The sequence below is a fragment of the Enhydra lutris genome, unplaced genomic scaffold (genome assembly GCF_002288905.1).
Source record: "Enhydra lutris kenyoni isolate GAN:26980312 unplaced genomic scaffold, ASM228890v2 scaffoldscaffold17, whole genome shotgun sequence".
In the NCBI taxonomy this organism is placed as follows: domain Eukaryota; kingdom Metazoa; phylum Chordata; class Mammalia; order Carnivora; family Mustelidae; genus Enhydra; species Enhydra lutris.
Genome location: NW_019154101.1, coordinates 24,061,061 through 24,082,492, shown reverse-complemented (window position 1 = coordinate 24,082,492; position 21,432 = coordinate 24,061,061). Strand labels below are relative to the sequence as shown.

The 21,432-nt window shown below is 38.1% G+C and overlaps 1 protein-coding gene across 1 annotated transcript in view; it reads right to left on the bottom strand.

Moving 5' to 3' along the window:
• LOC111147662 (laminin subunit alpha 2) overlaps positions 1–21,432 on the bottom strand; it is a 502,086-nt gene that overhangs the window by 123,881 nt on the left and 356,773 nt on the right. Inside the window, exons 36-37 of the mRNA XM_022503866.1 lie at positions 12,365–12,476; positions 221–383 (exon numbers count right to left, since the gene is read on the bottom strand). Coding sequence (XP_022359574.1) covers positions 221–383; positions 12,365–12,476 — 275 coding nt within the window. The remainder of the gene's footprint in view (positions 1–220; positions 384–12,364; positions 12,477–21,432) is intronic.

The following is a 21,432-nucleotide window of genomic DNA, read 5'->3' as shown; positions in this document are numbered from 1 at the left end:
GTCCTAGTTACGGAAGGGATAGCACCAGAAAAGATCATTTATTTAATTGTTTAAATATAGGAAAACATGCTTTTAATCCATTTTAGAGCAAGATAAATAATAACTAAGTGAAAAACAATGAAGTCTCTTCTACTCATAAGTGTGATGAAAATTTTAGAAAACTGTTAGCAATCTGGAAAACTCACTGTATCAAATGAAAAATAATAAAGCATCTACTCACACTAACTCATCTTCAGCAATTTCCTTTTGTTTGTCTAGATTTTTCCTTCTCAGTTCTGCCATCATCTGATCAATCTCTTTCTGAAGTGCTTGCAAATTTCTCTCAAAGGCCTTGTCTTGAGTTCCGAGAGTTTCATTTAGTCTTATAGCTTTTTCATTTACAGCTGCAGGGGGTAAGACAAATTTTGTAAATTAGTAAACAAAAGTGCCACACGCAAAAATGGCAGCAAGCATCTGCTCTTCCCCACGATCTCCAAATGAAATATAGTTTGCCACGGGTGTTCCTGCTGGGAACAGAGAGGTAGTTAATAACGATCCATAACAAACAGGGAAAGGTGACATATTTGTCCAATTATATTTCTTTTGTGGGGCACAGTAATTGAAGCATGGTGTTTCTATCTCACAAGGAAAAACATGCTAATAAAGAAATGGCCCAAACCTTCTTCAAGTAAGAGGTAAACAATGAGACACAAAGCCTACCCCTTGGAAGATGAAAACACAAGGTCTGTGCTACTGCTAAGACACAATCATATTCAGTCAATTTGCAAATACCGAGCACAGAAAAACCTCTCAGGGATGAGGTCTCTGAAAACAAACCTATCCTCGCTCTTCCACACCGTTCTGTTTAAAGGAATGAGGGAGGAAGCACTGGACTTGGGATGAGGGTTATACATTAGGGCTCAAAGCTATCTTCTAGCCATAACATTCATTATAAGAGTCTGTGTTTGTTGTGCATTGAATAAAGAAAGCTTCAAACTGGGCTCTTCAGAATTTAAGGATTCTTTAGGTGCTTCAGGTATTCTACAAACAATGTCTATTCTGTCAAGTATCTATCTGACAGGTTAGCATTCTGGGCAAGTTTCATTTGAAAAAAGAATTCTATTTCAAATAAAAGTCAGAAAAACTGGTGAGTTGAAACATTTATCCAATTCTACCACTGGTTTTAGGCCAACTTCTCCAGAAGTGTGTTTTATGATGCATTAACTTAACAAGGTGAGGGGAGGTGTTTTCTCAAACTCTCGTGTGCCAATCGTTATCTCTGTAATATCACCTGTGAATGTCCTTAGAATAAGGCCCTGCGTTGGCCAAGAGACATTTTCTATTACAACATGCTATATCCTAAGATGTCATTCAGGGCATAAGGAATGGTGAAAATTCACTTCTACTCTTGGAGAAACTTTTCTGATTAGCACTGGTTGGAGCTGTTCCAAGGGTAGTTATTCCAGGTTCCTTTAACAGGTGCATACTGGCTGAACAGAGCCACCATGAAGGTGTGACACAGTGGTTCTGAACTGTGGTCCCCAAATAAGCAGCATCAGCCTCACCAGGGAACTTACTAGAAATGGAGATTCTCAGGCCCTACCTCAGACCTATTGACCTAAAAATTCTAGGGGTAAGGGTCTAGCAATTCTTGGTTTAACAAGTCCTCCAGCGGCTTCTCCTCTATACTAGAGTTTGAAAATCATGGTTTAGAAGAAGGAATTGGGTTTCAATCTTGAATTTTACCCTTCCCAAAATGCATGTTTCAAATTCTCTTTTCATGATTAAGGTATTTGGTTAGAAAGTTGCTGCCGTCAACCACTTATTCTGACAGCCATAATCCAATCTGCAGAACAATTTAAATAAGCTGTTTTAGAGAAAAAACATGGCCACTCCTAGCCCTCTGGTAGAAATTTTTGCTCAGGTGCCATATTCCTAGAAGTTAGGGAGGCTAGTTTGCTCTTTGTCAACTCCTTAATAGTCCTACTTTGACACACACCAAAGAACCTTCTCAAGATTTCACCACTGCAGTTGCTAAGTTATCACTTAGGCTGCATTGTGTTTCTTAAGGAACAACAGTGATGATGGACTGATTAACTGCAAAGCTCCTTGATCCAGTAGACTTTGTGAGAACTATGGCAGAATGCTAATTATTAAAATGTAAGGTTTATACTTCTTAGATTTCAGGAAAGGTGGTAGAAGTATGTTGATTTTAACTAATTGTATCATGTAACTAAACACTGACCTCATTTGCATTCATAAATCCCACTTTTCAAATTGTTAAAGGTGTAGGTTTTTTTTTTTATTAAGTGAATATATAAATGAGCTTTGATTAGAAATATTTTTTGAAATTTGATTGAATATAGGTCCTGGGCCTACATGTTCCTTTTTTCTCTTATAAAGTGAGTATATAAAAGAACTTTGATTAGAGATATTTTTTGAAATTTGATTGAATTTAGGTCCTGGGCCTGCATAGTTCTAAGGGGGTAATGTGAGAGATACAGACTCACTATATGCGGTCTATTCTCAAAACTAAACTTCTGCAGAGAAGAACTTGCTGGAAAAAGAATAAGAGAGAGGAAAGGAAAGGAAAAGAATAAGATGGCTGTACCTTTTGAAACATAAGCATCATGTTTTCAAAAATAAAAGTACTATATAAGCAACTAGAAGAAATTATTAAGCCACACAAAAATGATGTTAGCAAAATGATACTGCATTAAAAAAGCATCATTTTAGTAAGAGAGATGTGATTGCTCCCCTACTTTTATATTAATTTGGAAATTCTCTGAATATTTTTAAACTGAAGATGAACATGTCAGTCTTTTAGATTCAAAGGTATACACTATCAGCTCAGTACATGTTCATCAGAATTGAAAATAATTATGACATTAATATAGCTCTGAAATTTACTTATTTCTACTTTATTTCAGAGAAAATTTTAAGTAGTTTTTTTTATAAAGATTTTTTTATTTATTTGACAGAGAGAGATCGCAAGTAGGCAGAGAGAGGCAGAGAGAGAGGAAGGGAAGCAGGCTCCCTGCCTAGCAGAGAGCCCGATGTGGGGCTCGATCCCAGGACCCTGGGATCATGACCTGAGCCGAAGGCAGAGGCTTTAACCCACTGAGCCACCCAGGTGCCCCTAAGTAGTTTTGAAATATCTTTAAAAACAAGATAAAATTAACATAAAAGGAGATGAAGTAAAGATAAAAAATAATGTAAACCCAAAGACATATTAATAGTATCTCAGTAACCAAAGCATAGAAGAGAATTTAAAAGGGGTACTTAAGACATATACAGTATCTGTAACATACAAATACATTAATCCATCAGAAGAAACAAAGTTGTTTTTCATACTGAACCAAAAAAGTATCCTCTGATGGATAAATTCATCATGAATGACAAATACTACTATGACCTGAGAAACAGGAAAGGTGTCTAGCATTTATTAAGTCCTAGTATATCTCAGTACATATGATAATACTATGAGTTGTTTTTATGCATACATACGTGTGTGTGTGTGTGTTCACTCATTAATTCTATTAGTTCATGGAACAAAATATAGAGTATTTGTGATCTAATCTGGAGTCATACCAAAGTAGATTTTAAAAATTATAGGGAGATTAGAATGCCTTAGATTAATAGACCTTGATAATCTATGAAGAGATCATTACTTATAATGGAAGATAGAGGGAGTAAGGTATCCCATCTATCTAAAAATAAAACTAGACAAATGCCAGGCGAACACATTCATTTTTTCCACAGCAATTTATTGTCACTAATAAAATCTAAAAGTACTGATATTATCCCCAATTAGTGTAGTTCTAAGAGAAAAAAAAATGGTGTGGTTATGTTGTATAACCCACTCATGGCTTTTGGGGAGTTTTCTTTTAAAAAAATCTCCTGAACTGCCAAGACTTGTGGTACATATAAACATCTCAGTCAGGGTTTCATTTGCCTCTGGCATATTCAGATTTAAACATTCAGGAAATTTTAACAGTTGGATTAGTTTTGCTAAAGTTCTTTTATAAAGGGCTGTGCATATCATGTGTGTTACCATTTACATCAGTAGCTGCCAGAAGAAGGGAGCAATGTCCACATTTCTCCCTGGTACAGGAGCACAGCTATCCCACATGGACCTTCATGTAAATTAGGAAAAAGTTGTCCTGTCTGGACAGACACAACCAGGCTGCCTGACAGATGCACAATTTAGAGAAGGGAGACACCTTTGATAATACCTAACCCTTTTCTCTGATGGATGGACTGTGGGTGGTGAGCAAAACCTGGATGAAATCCCATCTCCACCTGCCCCCTCCTGGTGCCTTCGTGCAGTGCACAGACTGGATAGTGGGTACATGGCAGAGTGAATCCATGAGCAGTGCTGATGCTGGAGTCTATGGAAAACATGGCCCAGCATTTATCCTTAAGCATGGATACTTTTTTAAAAAATTTATTTTATAAACATACAATGTATTTTTATCCCCAGGGGTACAGGTCTGTGAATCGCCAGGTTTACACACTTCACAGCACTCACCATAGCACATACCCTCCCCAATGTCCATAACCCCACCCCTCTCTCCTGGCCCCTTCCCCCCAGCAACCCTCAATTTGTTTTGTGAGATTAAGAGTCACTTATGGTTTGTCTCCCTCCCAATCCCATCTTGTTTCATTTATTCTTTTCCTACCCCCCAAACCCACCATGTTGCATCTCCACTTCCTCATATCAGGGAGATCACATGACAGTTGTCTTTCTCTGATTGACTTATTTCGCTAAGCATAATACCCTCTAGTTCCATCCACGTCATCACAATGGCAAGATTTCATTTCTTTTGATGGCTGCATAGTATTCCATTGTGTATATATACCACATCTTCTTCATCCATTCATCTGTTGATGGTCATCTAGACTCTTTCCATAGTCTGCTATTGTGAACATTGCTGCTATAAACATTTGGGTGAATGTGCCCCTTTGGATCACTACATTTGTATCTTTGGGGTAAATACCCAGTAGGGCAATTGCTGGGTTGTAGGGTAGCTCTATTTTCAACTTTTTGAGGAATCTCCATGCTGTTTTCCAGAGTGGTTGCACCAGCTAGCATTCCACCAACAGTGTAGGAGGGTTCCCCTTTCTCTGCATCCTCGCCAGCCTCTGTCATTTCCTGACTTGTTAATTTTAGCCATTCTGACTGATGTAAGGTGGTATCTCATTGTGGTTTTGATTTGTATTTCTCTGATGCCGAGTGATGTGGAGCACTTTTTCATGTGTCTGTTGGCAATCTGGATGTCTTCTTTGCAGAAATGTCTGTTCATGTCCTCTGCCTATTTCTTGATTGGATTATTTGTTCTTTGGGTATTGAGTTTGACAGGTTCTTTATAGATTTTGGATACCAGCCCTTTATCTGATATGCCATTTGCAAATATCTTCTCCCATTCTGTCAGTTGTCTTTTAGTTTTGTTAACTGTTTCCTTTGCTGTGCAAAAGCTTTTGATCTTGATGAAATTCCAATAGTTCATTTTTGCCCTTGCTTCCCTTGCCTTTGGTGATGTTCCCAGGAAGAAGTTGCTGTGGCTGAGGTCAAAGAGGTTGCTGCCTGTGTTCTCCTCAAGGATTTTGATGGATTCCTTTCTCACATTGAGGTTCTTCATCCACTTTGAGTCTATTTTCGTGTGTGGTGTAAGGAAATGGTCCAATTTCATTTTTCTGCATGTGGCTGTCCAATTTTCCCAACACCATTTATTGAAGAGGCTGTCTTTTTTCCATTGGATATTCTTTCCTGCTTTGTCGAAGATTAGTTGACCATAGAGTTGAGGGTCTATTTCTGGGCTCTCTATTCTGTTCCATTGATCTATGTGTCTGTTTTTGTGCCAGTACCATACTGTCTTGATGATGACAGCTTTGTAATAGAATTTGAGGTCCGGAATTGTGATGCCACCAGCTTCATCTTTCTTTTTCAATATTCCTTTGGCTATTTGAGGTCTTTCCTGGTTCCATATAAATCTTAGGATTATTTGTTCCATTTCTTTGAAAAAAAATGGATGGGATTTTGATAGGGATTGCATTAAATGTGTAGATTGCTTTGGGCAGCATAGACATTTTCACAATATTTATTCTTCCAATCCAGGAGCATGGAACCTTTTTCCATTTCCTTGTGTCTTCCTCAATTTCTTTCATGAGTGCTTTATAGTTTTTTGAGTATAGATTCTTTGCCTCTTTGGTTAGGTTTACTCCTAGGTATCTTATGGTTTTGGGTGCAACTGTAAATGGGATTGATTCCTTAATTTCTCTTTCTTCTGTCTTGCTGTTGGTGTAGAGAAATGCAACTGATTTCTGTGCATTGATTTTATATCCTGACACTTTACTGAATTCCTGTACAAGTTCTAGCAGTTTTGGAGTGGAGCCTTTTGGGTTTTCCACATGTAATATCATATCATCTGCAAAAAGTGATAGTTTGACTTCTTCTTTGCTGATTTAGATGCCTTTAATTTCTTTTTGTTGTCTGATTGCTGAGGCTGATTGCTAGGACTTCTAGTACTATGTTGAATAGCAGTGGTGATAAAGGACATCCCTGCCATGTTCCTGAACTTAGCGGAAAAGCTTTCAGTTTTTCTCCATTGAGAATGATATTTGCGGTGGGTTTTTCATAGATGGCTTTGATGATATTGAGGTATGTGCCCTCTATCCTTACACTTGATCAGGAAGGGATGCTGTACTTTGTCAAATGCTTTTTCAGCATCTATGGAGAGTATCATATGGTTCTTGCTCTTTCTTTTATTAATGTGTTGTATCACACTGATTGATTTGCAGATGTTGAACCAACCTTGCAGCCCTGGAATAAATCCCACTTGGTTGTGGTGAGTAATCCTTTAAATGTATTGTTGAATCCTACTGGCTAGTATTTTGGTGAGAATTTTCGCATCTGTGTTCATCAAGGATATTGGTCTGTAATTCTCTTTTTTGATGGGATTCTTGTCTGGTTTTGGGATCAAGGTGATGCTGGCCTCATAAAATGAGTTTGGAAGTTTTCCTTCCATTTCTATTTTTTGGAACAGTTTCAGGAGAATAGGTATCAATTCTTCTTTAAAAGTTTGGTAGAATTCCCCTAAGAAGCCATCTGGCCCTGGGCTTTTGTTTGTTTGGAGATTTTTGATGACTGTTTCAATCTCCTTACTGGTTATAGGTCTGTTCAGGTTTTCTATTTCTTCCTGGTTCGGTTGTAGTAGTTTATATGTCTCCAGGAATGCATCCCATTCTTCCAGATTGTCAAATTTGTTGCCATAGAGTTGTTCCTAATATGTTCTTATAATTGTTTGTGTTTCTTTGGTGTTGGTTATGATCTCTCCTCTTTCATTCATGATTTATTTTCGATCTTTCTCTTTGCTTTTTGGTAAGTCTGGCCAGGGGTTTATCAATCTTATTAATTCTTTCAAAGAACCAGCTCCTAGTTTCACTGATTTGTTCTATTGTTTTTTTGGTTTCTATTTAATTGATTTCTGCTCTGATCTTTATGATTTCTCTCCTCCTGCTGGGGTTAGGCTTTCTTTGTTGTTCTTTCTCTAGCTCCTTTAGGTGTAGGGTTAGGTTGTGTATTTGAGACCTTTCTTGTTTCTTGAGAAAGGCTTGTGCCACATATATTTTCCTCTCAGGACTGCCTTTGCTGTGTCCCACAGATTTTGAACCGTTGTGTTTTCATTATCATTTGTTTCCATGAATTTTTTCAATTCTTCCTTAATTTTTTGGTTGACCCATTCATTCTTTAGAAGGATGCTGTTTAGTCTCCACATATTTGGGTTCTTTCCAAATTTCCTCTTGTGATTGAGTTCTAGCTTCAGAGCATTGCCGTCTGAAAATATGCAGGGAATGATCCCAATCTTTTGATACCGGTTGAGACCTGATTTGTGACCCAGGATGTGATCTATTCTGGAGAATGTTCCATATGCACTCGAGAAGAATGTGTATCCTATTGCTTTGGGATGAAATGTTCTGAATATATCTGTGATGTTCATCTGGTCCAGTGTGTCATTTAAGGCCTTTATTTCCTTGTTGATCTTTTGCTTGGATATTCTGTCCACTTCAGTGAGGGGAGTGTTAAAGTCCCCTACTATTACTGTATTATTGTTGATGTGTTTCTTTGATTTTGTTATTAATTGGTTTATATAGTTGGCTGCTCCCATGTTAGGGGCATAGATATTTAAAATTGTTAGATCTTCTTGTTGGACAGACCCTTTGAGTATGATATAGTGTCCTTCCTAATCTCTTCTTATAGTCTTTGGCTTAAAGTCTAATTGATCTGATATAAGGATTGCCACCCCAGCATTCTTCTGATGTCCATTAGCATGGTAAATTGTTTTCCACCCCCTCATTTTAAATCTGGAGGTGTCTTTGGGTCTAAAATGAGTTTCTTGTAGGCAGCATATTGCTGAGTTTTGTTTTTTTATCCATTCTGATACCCTGTGTCTTTTGATTGGGGCATTTAGCCTGTTAACATTCAGGGTAACTATTGAGAGATAGGAGTTTAGTTCCATTGTATTGCCTGTAAGGTGACTGTTATTGTATATTGTCTGTTCCTTTCTGATCTACTACTTTTAGGATCTCTCTTTGCTTAGAGGACCCCTTTCAATATTTCCTGTAGAGCTGGTTTGGTGTTTGCAAATTCTTTCAGTTTTTGTTTGTCCTGGAAACTTTTAATCTCGCCTTCTATTTTCAATGATAGCCTAGCTGGATATAGTGTTCTTGCTGCATGTTTTTCTCGTTTAGTGCTCTGAATATATCATGCCAGTTCTTTCTGGCCAGGTCTCTGTGGATAAGTCTGCTGCCAATCTAATATTTTTACCATTGTATGTTACAGACTTCTTTTCCTGGGCTGCTTTCAGGATTTTCTCCTTGTCACTAAGACTTGTAAATTTTACTATTAGGTGACGTGGTGTGGACCTATTCTTATTGATTTTGAGGGGGGTTCTCTGCACCTCCTGGATGTTGATGCTTGTTCCCTTTGCCATATTAGGGAAATTCTCTCCAATAATTATCTCCGATATACCTTCTGCTCCCCGCTCTCTTTCTTCTTCTTCTGGAATCCCAAGTATTCTAATGTTTCGTCTTATGTTGTCACTTATCTCTCGAATTCTCCCCTCGTGGTCCAGTATTTGTTTGTCTCTCTTTTGCTCAGCTTCTTTATTCTCTGCCATTTGGTCTTCTATATCACTAATTCTTCCTTCTGCCTCATTTATCCTAGCAGTAAGAGCCTCCATTTTTTATTGCACCTCATTAATAGCTTTTTTTGATTTCAACTTGGTTAGATTTTAGTTCTTTTATTTCTCCAGAAAGGGCTTTTATCTCTCCAGAGAGGGTTTCTCTAATATCTTCCATGTCTTTTTTGAGCCCAGCTAGAACTTTGCGAATCGTCATTCTGAACTCTAGATCTGACATATTACCAATGTCTGTATTGATTAGGTCCCTAGCCTTCGGTATTGCCTCTTGTTCTTTTTTTGGTGGTGAGTTTTTCCACCTTGTCATTTTGTCCAAATAAGAATATATGAAGGAGCAAATAAAATACTAAAATGGTGGCAAAGTCCCTAGGGAAATGCGCTTTAGCCAAATCAGAAGAGACCCCAAATCATGGGGGGAGAAAGGGGATAAAAAGAAGTTCAGAAAAAAAAAATTAAAAAAAAAGAAAACAAATTTAAAAAAATAAAAAATATATATATATATATATTTATTAGATTGGTGACTAGAACAGGGTCACCCATTTAATTTTGGGAGTATTTTGGTCTCTTAGAAGAAACTACCTCCCAAAATTTTAAAGAATGAAAAATATATATAAGGGTAAACACAATGAAGGGATAGAATATGCCTATAAAGATGAAAATAAAATTTTTTTTTTTAATTTCTAAAAAAAAGGAGTTGATAAAGTAAGTTGGTTGGGAGAATAAAGAAAAAGAAAGTGGAGAGATTTTGCTCAGGCTGGAGACTAGAACAAGCCTGGAGCTAGATTTAGGGCATATTTTGATCTATTAGAAGACGTTGGATCCCAAATTTTTTAGAAGAAAAAACCCCATGTGTATACAAAAAATAAAGTTAGATACAATAAAGGATAAAATATGACTATAATAATGAAGGTACAAGAAAGATTATTATTTGTTTTAATGAAAGGTATTGTTAAGATAAACCAATTAAAAAATGTTAAAAGAGGAAAGGGTAAAAGTTAAAAAAATATTTAGAAGAAGAAAAATAAATTAAATTAAAAAAAATTAAATTAACTGCAAGACTAAGGAATCATGGGGAGAAAGCCATGAACTCCATGCTTTGCTTTCTCCTCCTCTGGGATTCTGCTGTTCTCCTTGGTACATGAACTTGGTCTTGGCTGAATTTCTTGTTGATCTTCTGGGAGAGGGGCCTGTTGTAGTGATTTTTTGCCCCAGGCGGAATTGCACCACCCTTACCAGGGGCCGGGCTAAGTAATCTGCTCGGGTTTGCTTTCTGTAGTTTTTGTTCCCTGAACACTTTCTGTAGATTCTGGAGGACAGGAATGAAAATGGCGGCCTCCCAATCTCCAGCCCAGAGAAGCTGAGAGCTTGGGGCCCCACTCCTCAGTTTGCCCTCAGAGACAAGCACTCAATCACTCCCGTGTACCTGGCCTCCGGCCGCGCTCTGAGCTCACCCAGCCTGTGACCTGTTCAAGGTAACCCCCAGTTGAGAGCTCACTCCTCGGCTCTGTCTCTGTAGCTGACTTCCTCGTTCTAATACCTGTAAGCTCTGCAACACTCAGAAACCCCCGATCCTTCTGTGGCCCTGTGGGACCTGGGGCCACACGGACCCCGTGTGGGCTTCACCCTAGTTTAGCCTCTGGAGCGATGTCCCTCAATGGAGCAGACTTTTAAAAGTCCTGATTTTGTGCTCTGTTGCTCTGCCGCTTGCCGGGAGCTGGCCCGTCCCCCCGCGGTCTGTCTTCTGTCGCTTTGGATTCACTTCTCCGCTGGTCCTACCTTTCAGAAAGTGGTCGATTTTCTGTTTCTAGAATTATTGCTGTTCTTCTCTTCGGTCTCCTGTTGGATTTGTAGATGTTCGTGATGGATTGATAAGCTATCCAGCTGATCTCCTGCTACCTGATGTCATCTCAGCCTGCTACTTCTCCGCCATCTTGACTCCTCCCCCAAGCATGGATATTTGATTGAAATCATTTCAAAATAAGTTTCCAGGATTGGCTATAAGTACTGAGGCTATAAGTATTGAGTGCTTGAGATTGAGGTAGAAGGAAAAGGGAAATTACTTGGGTTTTGACCACTGCCTTCACAGATCCAGGCAGAAACTATTTTACCTGCAATGGGATTTTTTCTGTGAGGGCTGTGTGGAGAACATTTCAAGTCGCATTAATGGGAAATAAAACTGGAGAAAGCACAAAAAACTCCATATAGCAGAGGATAAACCATTATGAGTTAATTAAGAATTTTGTAGTAGGTGTAACTTCTGTTTCAGATCCTGATATGTTTCGCCTCAGATTAAAACTCTGTTGCTTCCTGCAGTGGGGAATCTTTGGGAGTTTCTCTCTCTTCCTGGCTAGTGATTCCTAAGAATTACCTGTCAGGATCTGCCTTGAAGGTTATCTCACATCCTGATTTATTTGGTTATATTTCCAAGCAAAATATCTAAAACACATAACACTATAGAGTAATCAAAATATTTTTAAAAGAAAAAGTCCAAAGCATTTTTCCTACTTTTTATACCTGCATGTTTGTTTACTGTTTAATAATAGAAACTTATGATTTAGAGATTTTTTTTTTTAATATCTTCTTTAAGAGTTCTTAATCTGGGGCTTAGCCCCCAGATGGCTTCTACTTTGATCCTCCATCATATCGGTAGACGCCAAGCACTAATTCATTTTGGAATTATGGACTAAATGCAGTGAAGCTTCTGGTAATATAGCAAGTCCAGACTCTAAGCAACAGATGTTCATTGAAACCAAGTATTTTAAAGGCCATTTTGAGAAACTAAAGTGCTGCTTTAATATACTGAGTAAAATGATAAAATTAGCTTTTTAAAAAATTAATCTTTCCAGTAGTTTTGAATACAAACAACAGCAAAGCACAAGTATATTGATTATCTATTCATAATAGCCATTGCTCAAAAATTAAGGCATTCCCAAGGGACTGCATTCAATTCACCATGACCCTGGCCTCATAATGACTAATCACTGCCTGTTGTCCCTTATTTAACACTGTAGATTGTAGATGCTCCACAGATCATGTCCTTGACGATCCCAACCAAAGTATTTTTCAAAAACTGACCCTCAGATTGAGAAATGGCATTTCTTACTAGAGAAATTCCAGTCCTGTGTAATCCCTTTTTAAATTTTTCTGGTGTGAGACATAATGATTAAATTAAAGGATTCTAATACCTTCTGCATCCTGGGCAAGCTCCTTAATGAATTCTCCTAAGGAGTCTGCTCGCTTGTTGGTCCTCTCAGCATCCTGTCCAGTTTGCTCGCCATCTGCTGTCACTTTGGTAGCCTAATGATCCAAATTCAGGAAAAGCATAATTAATTGAGATGATGAAGCTACAGCGAGATAAGCTCCCACTAGCTACATTTTCCTTCAAATATAACTCTGAGCCAAAGGCAATCGATGAATTATTGATCAGATATACTGGAAATGACACCCCGTGCTCAAGTATACAATTAAACTTTATTACTTCTTCCATTAAATGGAAATCAGAGAGCTGTATTGGGTCTTTTTAGAACCCTTGCTCTATGCAAAGACACAGAAGAAGCGATAAAACACAATTATTTTTGAAGTATCTTTGAGGCAGAGTTGCCAAAAGTCTTTAATGGATTTTTTAGCCTCCACATGTTGCAGTTTTGTCCATATTTTATTTACTGAAAAAGAGTGGAGCATAGCAATGATCTCTGGAGGAGGCCCAGGCAGTCTGTCTCAATAAGCTTGATCCTATAGATGCAGTCTAGATCAATACGTTAATTAAGGAAACAAAGAGGAGAAATGCTTAGCTACTAAGTAGTAAATGCTTATTTTATAACACTCTAAGGATGCCAGGAAAACGTTAAAGAAGAATAAAGGCTAACTCTTTCCATACATCATCACCGGAAAAGACGGCTGTTATTCACAGTACCACACATCATGGTCAACAAAGTGAAACAACTCCGCAAATAGCTTCACCTCCCGAAGAATGTACCCACACATTTGCACCTTCCTTCACATTGAAGATGCCACGTAACACAAAGGAATCCATTTAATGTGTTTATAGTTAAGATATGCTATATTTAGTTAAATAAAAGGGGCATATGTAACATTCAGTTTCTTAAAAGATACAAGGTTTAGAGCACCTTGAAGTAGGTGTACAGTTTCTCTCTCGATGCATGTGCATATGCTAATAGGACTTCTTTTTTTTTTTTTTTAACTAAAAAAGATAGGGATAATCTAACTATAGATAATGGATCAAAGAATTACAAACTGCCTTAAAATAATTTGAGAAAGGTCCAAATTGGCAGAGTATTAATTCTCTATAATCCCATACAGAGTGTTTGCCTTCTAGACATGCCCAGAGATTCTAAATTTTTTTCTTACACGTAAGTGGATTTTAGATAGAAATTAAAATAGAACTAAATGTCTGGCCAACACAGAACATTGTAAGAGATGCTATAGAAATTATACTGCCTTTTGTGATTTCCCAGGGGGCAGTAAGAGGTTTAGTTCCTGACCACTTTCAAGTTTTTACATGAAAGGTGGACTATAGAGTCCAACCATCATCAACTAGTTTCTCAACCTGTGAGTGTTACCATCACAAATAAAAAGATGAAAGGGTAAGATCTCTCTTAGCAGTCTGCAGTAAATATCCGAAATTATTTGGAGGGTGCTAACCAATTGGTCAAGTAACTTTTTAAATATACACTCCACATGCATATACACATACCTACAACTTTTTAAATGTTATTTTAAAATTACTAAAGTCAGCTGCTTAAGATATTGGCCTTCTAAGCTATTATAGATGTTTATCTAGACTGAATTGACTGTACTCTACAAGATCACTCCTATTTTCACATATCACAGACTATACTAAGGTATTTGATCTACATTATGGTCATTTTTATTATCTTAATTATTAACGTATTACCAGCACTGTATTGCCACACATGGTGTGCATTATAATTTAAACTTAAAATTTATTCCTTGCTTTATCAATATCTTATACTACTAAAAGATCTTAACTTACATATTCACATGACAAAGGCTACAAATTCTGATGCATAGCCAAAAGCATTTAATTTTTTAAAATAAATGTATATTGAGGCAATGCCTCTTTTAAATTCTGGATGATCATGAACTGGTCATGCCTTTAATTCTTCTTCCTTAATTAATTTATACAACAATATATAAGAGTCATCATTAATAAACTTGGTACTGATTATAGGAACACGCCAATAGTAAGATGTCAAGAATTCTAAATGATCCATGGTAAGAAACAAGTTAGAAGAGTTATCACGAAGACACTATGCAATCAACATCCTCGGCTTCTGTTTACTTTGTAAAAATATGCCAAACTCTTCCTTTCTTAGGCTCAGATCCTGCTGTCTTTACCTGGAATCAACTTCCCTTCTGTCCTTTCAATGGCTGGTTCCTTGTCTTCTGTCATCTTTCAGCTTCAGTGTCCCTTCTAGCTGTGGTCATTTCTAGGGCACCTAGCCAGGATTCCAGACTTTACACAGAACATTTTCGTCATAGCCCCATGCATTTTAGAATTACTTAGGACTCTCTTATTTATTGGTTATCTCCCTCACTAAAGGGTAATCTGTAGGAGAGCAGGAACTTCATCTGTTTTGCTCATCACTTTATATCCAGCTCCTAGTGTCCTAGTGTGATGCCTGAGAGAAAATATTCAATGAATGTTCAATAAGTGATTAAGCAATTACCTAATGAATCTTGCCAACCTTATTACCATTCTCTCTCTTTTTTAAGATTTTTATTTATTTATCTGCCGGAGAAAGAGAGTGAGAGGGTATAAGCAGGGAGAGCAGCAGGCAGAGGAGAAGCAGGCTGAGAGGAGAAGCAGAGCAAGGAGCCTGATGTGGGACAAAATCCCAGGATCCTGGGATCCTGACCTGAGCTGAAAGGAGACACTTAACCAACTGAGCCACCCAGGTGTCCCTTATTACCATTCTTATTGCCTGCCTTTCTATGAACACTCCCTGTTTATAATGTTGTTCCTTAACTCCTCTCCAATTAACCAAAATTAATCCAGCCTTCAAGAGTCAGTTCCAACTCAACCTTCTCAGTGAAGCCATCCTTGATTATTCTGGCTTATGATTTATTATATTTTTTCCCTTTTCTTTTCTTTCTTTCCTATTAAAATTTTTCTTTTAATATGCCATGAGAAATCGTGATTATATATCTTTCAAAGAACTTTCCCAGCTGCATCTTCCAATTCTTCCAAAAGACTTCACCAGTCTTTCCACTGCAATAAAAGATTCTGTATTATACTTCTGCCTTCCTTCTCTTTTTGAAAGTAGTATCATCCTAATGACATCAATGGTCATACATTCTTATCTAATGAGGAAAAATATTTACAAACATCAGAAACCCATTTCCGAAACATTTGCATTAATCCTGAACTGAATTAGCATTTTCTGGCTTTAAAGAAAGGCAGGAGTTTGAACTTGTGACTTGTTGATAAACACATTTCCACTGAGGGAAGGGAAGGAGCGTGAATGCTGCATCTCTCTGTTGGCCCCAAAGTCCTAAATCTCACAAAAGGGTACTTCCAAAGCAAACACGCAATGGGGATTTTAAAACTTTCACTGCATCACAACGATGAAGCAAACAGTAATTAAAGGCCTACCAATTTTTTCCCTCAAAACAAACTAAAAAACAAAACAAAACAAAAATGTAAACAGGAAGATAGCTCTATTTTTGCAGTTCCTCCAATCATGTTAGAAGGGTCTCAAATTCAATGATCAAAAAAATTTCAAATAGCAGTATTTTCATTTTAAGATGTTCCCCTTTTCTCCCCCCCCCACGCATTTAACTTGAAAGAATAGGCTTTCTTACATATTAGTTTTATACATATTTGAAGCAGCAGGAACTATCAATAATTTGGCATTTCTGTTTATAGTAGCTCCAACAGTTTTTTTTTTTTTTTTAATTTCACAAAGCTGTTATCCAGTGTTGCTCCAAAATAGAGATTGTAGATTCTAGGTAGCAAAGATTTTTTTTTTTTTTTAAGATTTATTTCAGAGAGAGAGAAAGAGAGAGAGAGAGAGAACATGAGCAGGGGAAGAGAACCTCAAGCAGACTCCCTGCCCATTGGAAAGCCAGATGCAAAGCTTGATCTCACGACCCACAAGATCATGATCTCAGCTGAGACCTAGAGTCTGACACTTATTGAGCAACCCAGGCACCCAACATAACATTCTGAAATCAATGTTTAGTCAAAGAAATGTGAAGCAGGGTGTTACACTAAATTTTTGGATTCGATACACTAAAAAAAAAAAAAATGTGAAACCTAGGAAAAGTTTCCTCACATTTTATAGAAGAAATAGAGACCTGCAAAATCTGACTTTGATTTGTATGAATTTTACACACTGTACAGATCTGTGGCATCTGCTAACTGCAGCAGATGTGTACGTATTTACCCCTGCCTTGTATCCCCACCCCCAACCATCTCCTACATTATACCAGCTATCATGCATAGGAGCCCAAGTCATCGGAGACAACCAGTAAATGCAGTGTGGTGACCTGCTGTGAAACATCAGAGAAAAAAAAAGTCCCTTTCCAGCTTCATCAAAGTTTTGGTATAGAAGAAAATTGATAGCCAAGTTCTCATTCTTCTCAGAAGCAAACTATGTTCGTAGCACAAGTTCTTCAGGAAATCCTAGTGCCTTTAAACTTTCTGTGGCTTCTTAGTCTGGAGGTGCTCATTGAGTGTAGCTCACAGACTCACTTCCACCTACTGCAACTCGACTACTGTCGCCCCCCATCCGGCTCCCTCAGCTCCTTGACCCACCTACTTCTTAACCTGGTCCATTTAATACCAGAATCAAATGTTCCTGGGTTTGGCTAATTTGCTGCAGGAGTTGAGAATGTTCTTGGCCTCTTGCCGCAATGCTAGAGGCAGGGAAGGATTCTGTTGAGTCATTTGTCTCATCTGTTGAAACTGAGGCTGATCCATAGGAATTCAAATGGTCTTCTCCAGAACTTGTTATAGGGTCGCTGCAGCTACAGCCACTGAAGACTGAGGAGACAGCCCCCATGCTAGCTGCTGAGGAGGGAATCAACCACAGTCTGACTTTGTCTATCTCCAGAATTCCCATAGAAAGAGGCCCCACTACTCTGTCAGGGTAGTTAGAACAGGCTCTCAGGGCTGCAATCATTTGCTGGCTTTCATGACCCATGGACATGATCTTCGTTACCATGTTCTTACAAGACTGCCCTGTGACACACACACACCTGTTGTGTCTTCAAACAGTTTGGCCAAGAAGACTCTCCTGATGTACCCTCCGTTGATGGTGGGCTTATAGCCATTGGTGCTTCTGCTGGCTTTTCTGCAGGGTTTTCTTGTTTCACTGTCCCGAGAGGTGCAGGTGTGGGAGAAGGAGCTGAAGCATGGGCATGGGTGGGGCCCCAAGCAACAGCCCACACCAGGGAGGAGCTAACAGTGGTGCCATGGCAGGATGTGATGGCTGGGTTGTAGCTGGTACTGGTGCTGTGACAGCTTTAGGTGTTGCCACCATAAGCACCTCCAGGTTTCTTCATCAATTTGATATTCTTGTAGACCAGTATCATCATGGAGGACTTTGCCAGAATAAATTAATTTTTGACCTACTATAAGAAAGACATCTTTCTCCCTTTTCAGACTCAACTTTCTCTTTGGTGACTTCATTGTCTCCCTGGGGTCAATGTCAGTCCTGTTGCTGGACGGTCTGAAGGGTAACCTGCTTGGTGCAACCAGGCAGCTCCACACGGGGTCTGCTGGCCACTGGGTAGGACCCTTTCTTAGATTTTTAAAAACAACTATCATTACCACCATTCATGACGATGTTGAGTAATTACTTTGTTTGGTGTTTTGCCATGTCTATCTATCTCTGTCCTTGGGGCTGAGGCTAGGTCTTATTTATTTATTTATTTATTTATTCATTCATTCATTCCTCAGAGTGCCAGGCACAGTAGATATTGAGTGATTAGCTGGTATATTGAATTATCTACAAATCCCTTTGAAGTTCTAACATCTGTGGGAGGAAACAAACAAACAAAAAAAAAATCTCTATGCCTTCCCAATACCATGCAAACTGGCCTTCTGCTAGATGCTAGGCTTGCCAGTGAATGTGGATGGCTGGGCAGTTTCTGGGTGTTTTTCAAAGCCTAATGGGAAGCTTGTTTGGGAGGAGAGCCAGGCACGAGACCCTCAGTCCCAAGCACACTACATTCTTGTCACTGGCCTCATGGTCATTAAAGACTAACTTGCGGTCACACATCAAAGAGCACGTGGTGCAGGCAGGGGTGGGGTTGGGATGAGGCAAAACTCTTTAGGGCCAGCACAGTGCTTACTGGGGGAGAAGGTAGCCTTCCCCTGCAGAGATAAGAAGAGCCGCCCCTCTCGGCGGTGCTCCAGAAGCGGAGGAAATGTGAGGTTCCTGGCAAAAAAAAGACATTGACTCTCTGTATTAGCTCTCTAAAAGGTGAGTGATAATGTCAGGCTCAACTATACCCTGGATTGATATGTGTGTTCAGAAGGGCTTGTAATATTCTCTTGTGTCTCATTTACTCTTCCTGCCTTTAAAGATACACAGAGGGCATAATCCCTATTATTATACTGACGAAAGAGTAGTTATGGAGAGGGTAAGTGCCTCCTCTGAACTCATACAGCCAGGGAATTGGGGGCAAAACACAAATTTTCTCACAGATTTATATTTTGTCCATTTCAAGCACTAACTTATATTATGCTAATATCTGGAAAGACTAGGAAAATACATGAAAAAGTTGAGCATTCTGGATGGGAGGAGGGACACTGCTTAAGCTCAGGTAGTACTTGAAGTGTCTCACCTTAAGGCTTTAAAAATCCATGGCAGAACATCATATACAGACATTTTTAAAAGTCATGTCTTATTACACAGTAATTAAATTGAAGAGTCACCCTTGACAAAACCACCCATGAGAGACTCCATAAAGGAAGCCTATGACAAATGCACTATCACCTACGCAGAGTGGTGATAGATAGCGGTATCATGGTGAAATTCATGACAATCAGTTTCACCCAGGACAGGCTATTGATAATGTTACAGATGAATGCTAACTACTACATGATAGGTGCTCTCTGTCTGATTCAGTTTGGCTCTTCTTGCATCTTATTAAATTGCCATTCTATCCCTTAGTCATATTCCCTCCTGTTCACTATTATCTTGTCCTTTGAGTATTTGACAAATGTCTTCTCATTTATCCTATGTTGTACAATCTTCCGTTCATTCTCTATCTTTGATTTTCTTATTTTTAAATCCTCTTACCTCAGTTCTACAATCTTTTCAGTGTTTCTTTCTAACTGATGCCTTAGCCAGTACCTTGTGTATCTCTTTTACCTTTGATTATCTTTTTTTAAATTCAAGTTCACTAAGCTAGGTATTTTTTCCTTCTATTTTTCTTTTTCCTTTTTTTTTTGGAGTATTTATATTAGACAGCATGCATTACCATTAGGCATGCATTAATTTACTTCTGAACAATGTAGCTGTTACTTTCTTGCTTTAGCTCAAGCAGTTCTCACTGTGCCTCTTGAAATCTGCACATAATTTTCTTGGTTAGATATTACTAGTGTCTTTCATTTTCTGCTTTCTTTATGTTAAAACTAGAATTTAATGGGGCAAATCTAACTAGTGAATAGACAACATTGCTTAGATGCCATTCGCTTTTGCATTTGCAGACTTATATGGCTTCCTGCTAAAATTAAATTTCAGATCTAATCATTTATATGATATTCTCAAGGCTCATCTTCAAAAACTACCAGTTTTGTATATCTAAGTGTCAGTGAAGTACTCCTCAGGCAAGCTATTAGGCAATACACAAAGAAAGCGATAGGGAGAAGCCAGGTGGCTCTCTGGAATGGTAATAAGTGACTTCTATACAATTTCTCCCTAAATAGTTCAGGTGTCAGTTTTAAGAGTTCCAAACTGAACAAGTATGATGTGCTTGATATTCTCTTTCTCTCTCTTTTAAAATATAATAGCAGAAATAAAAAGCATTGCTGACAACTTAAACTTCTTAACACTATAAATAAGGTAAACATACAATATTGTTGGCACTTAAGTCATTTAAAAAGTAGTTCATCATTTCCAAAATAATTTGATTTAAATTTGATTTTAAATAGGCAGTAAAAGACAACGAAAATAAAGCTGAATTCTGATATTTTATATAGTTCAGTTTATTACATATTATTCTTATCTTATGGATAAACATTTAGGAGATGTTTATCAAAGGAAATAAAACATCCAACTGAATATAATTATAAATACATGCCTGATTTTAGTGTATTTTTGAGACATTAAAAAAATCAATGCTTATTTTGAGTTTTTCTATTTGTCATCTAGTTGTTCAAATGCTATTAAATTATTCAAAGTTAATTAATTAAACAAATTACTGAACTACTTTGTGCATGACATCAGTGATACTGTGGTGAGAAAAAAAAATTAAAGGACATACCTCCTGCGCTTTTTAAGCCTATAGTCTGATAGAGTAGAGAAGTATTTGTTGAGTGATCATGAAAATAAATTTATAATTACAAACTGAAGAAAAAGTAAAGTAGTATAAGACAGTAGTGTAAAACACCTAAAATGTCTCTCATAGGACAGGTTTCCATAAGCTGAGGTTTGAAAGGTGAACTGGAATGAATAGAAGTTAACAAGATACAGGAGAAGGTGATTTACTTCAAAGGTTAAAAAAACATGTGGAAAGGCTGTGGTGGGATGAGGTAACTGAAGGGCAGTATGGCTGGAATGCAGATGGCCAGAAGCACAGGTGGTAGGAGATGCAGCCAGCAAGAGGATTTGAGGCTTTAACCTAAGAGCAATGAAAAGTTGGGAGGATGAGTTTAAGCACTCAGGTGACATCTTCAAATCTGGAATAGCAAAAGTGTATTTTGGCTACATTGTAGAGAACAGAGTGGAAGGAGAACAAGAGTAAAAGCAGAAGTAGTAGCTAGAAAGCCACTGTGGTCATTTCAAAACTAAAGATTATGGAGATGGAATGAGAGGTGGGTAGTGGAGAGGAGATCTGTACAAGAAGAGCAATCCCCTGCATTTGGTAATGGGTTGAATAAATGGAAGGCCCATGAGGAAGATAAAGGACCAAGGAAAATTTCTAGATTTCTGGCTTATATGTTAAATGCATCAGGGTCCAGATAACCAGGTTGTAATATGGGGAAGGATGAAGTTGGGCAGTTAAGCAAGAATCAGATCACAATGGAAGAGCATCA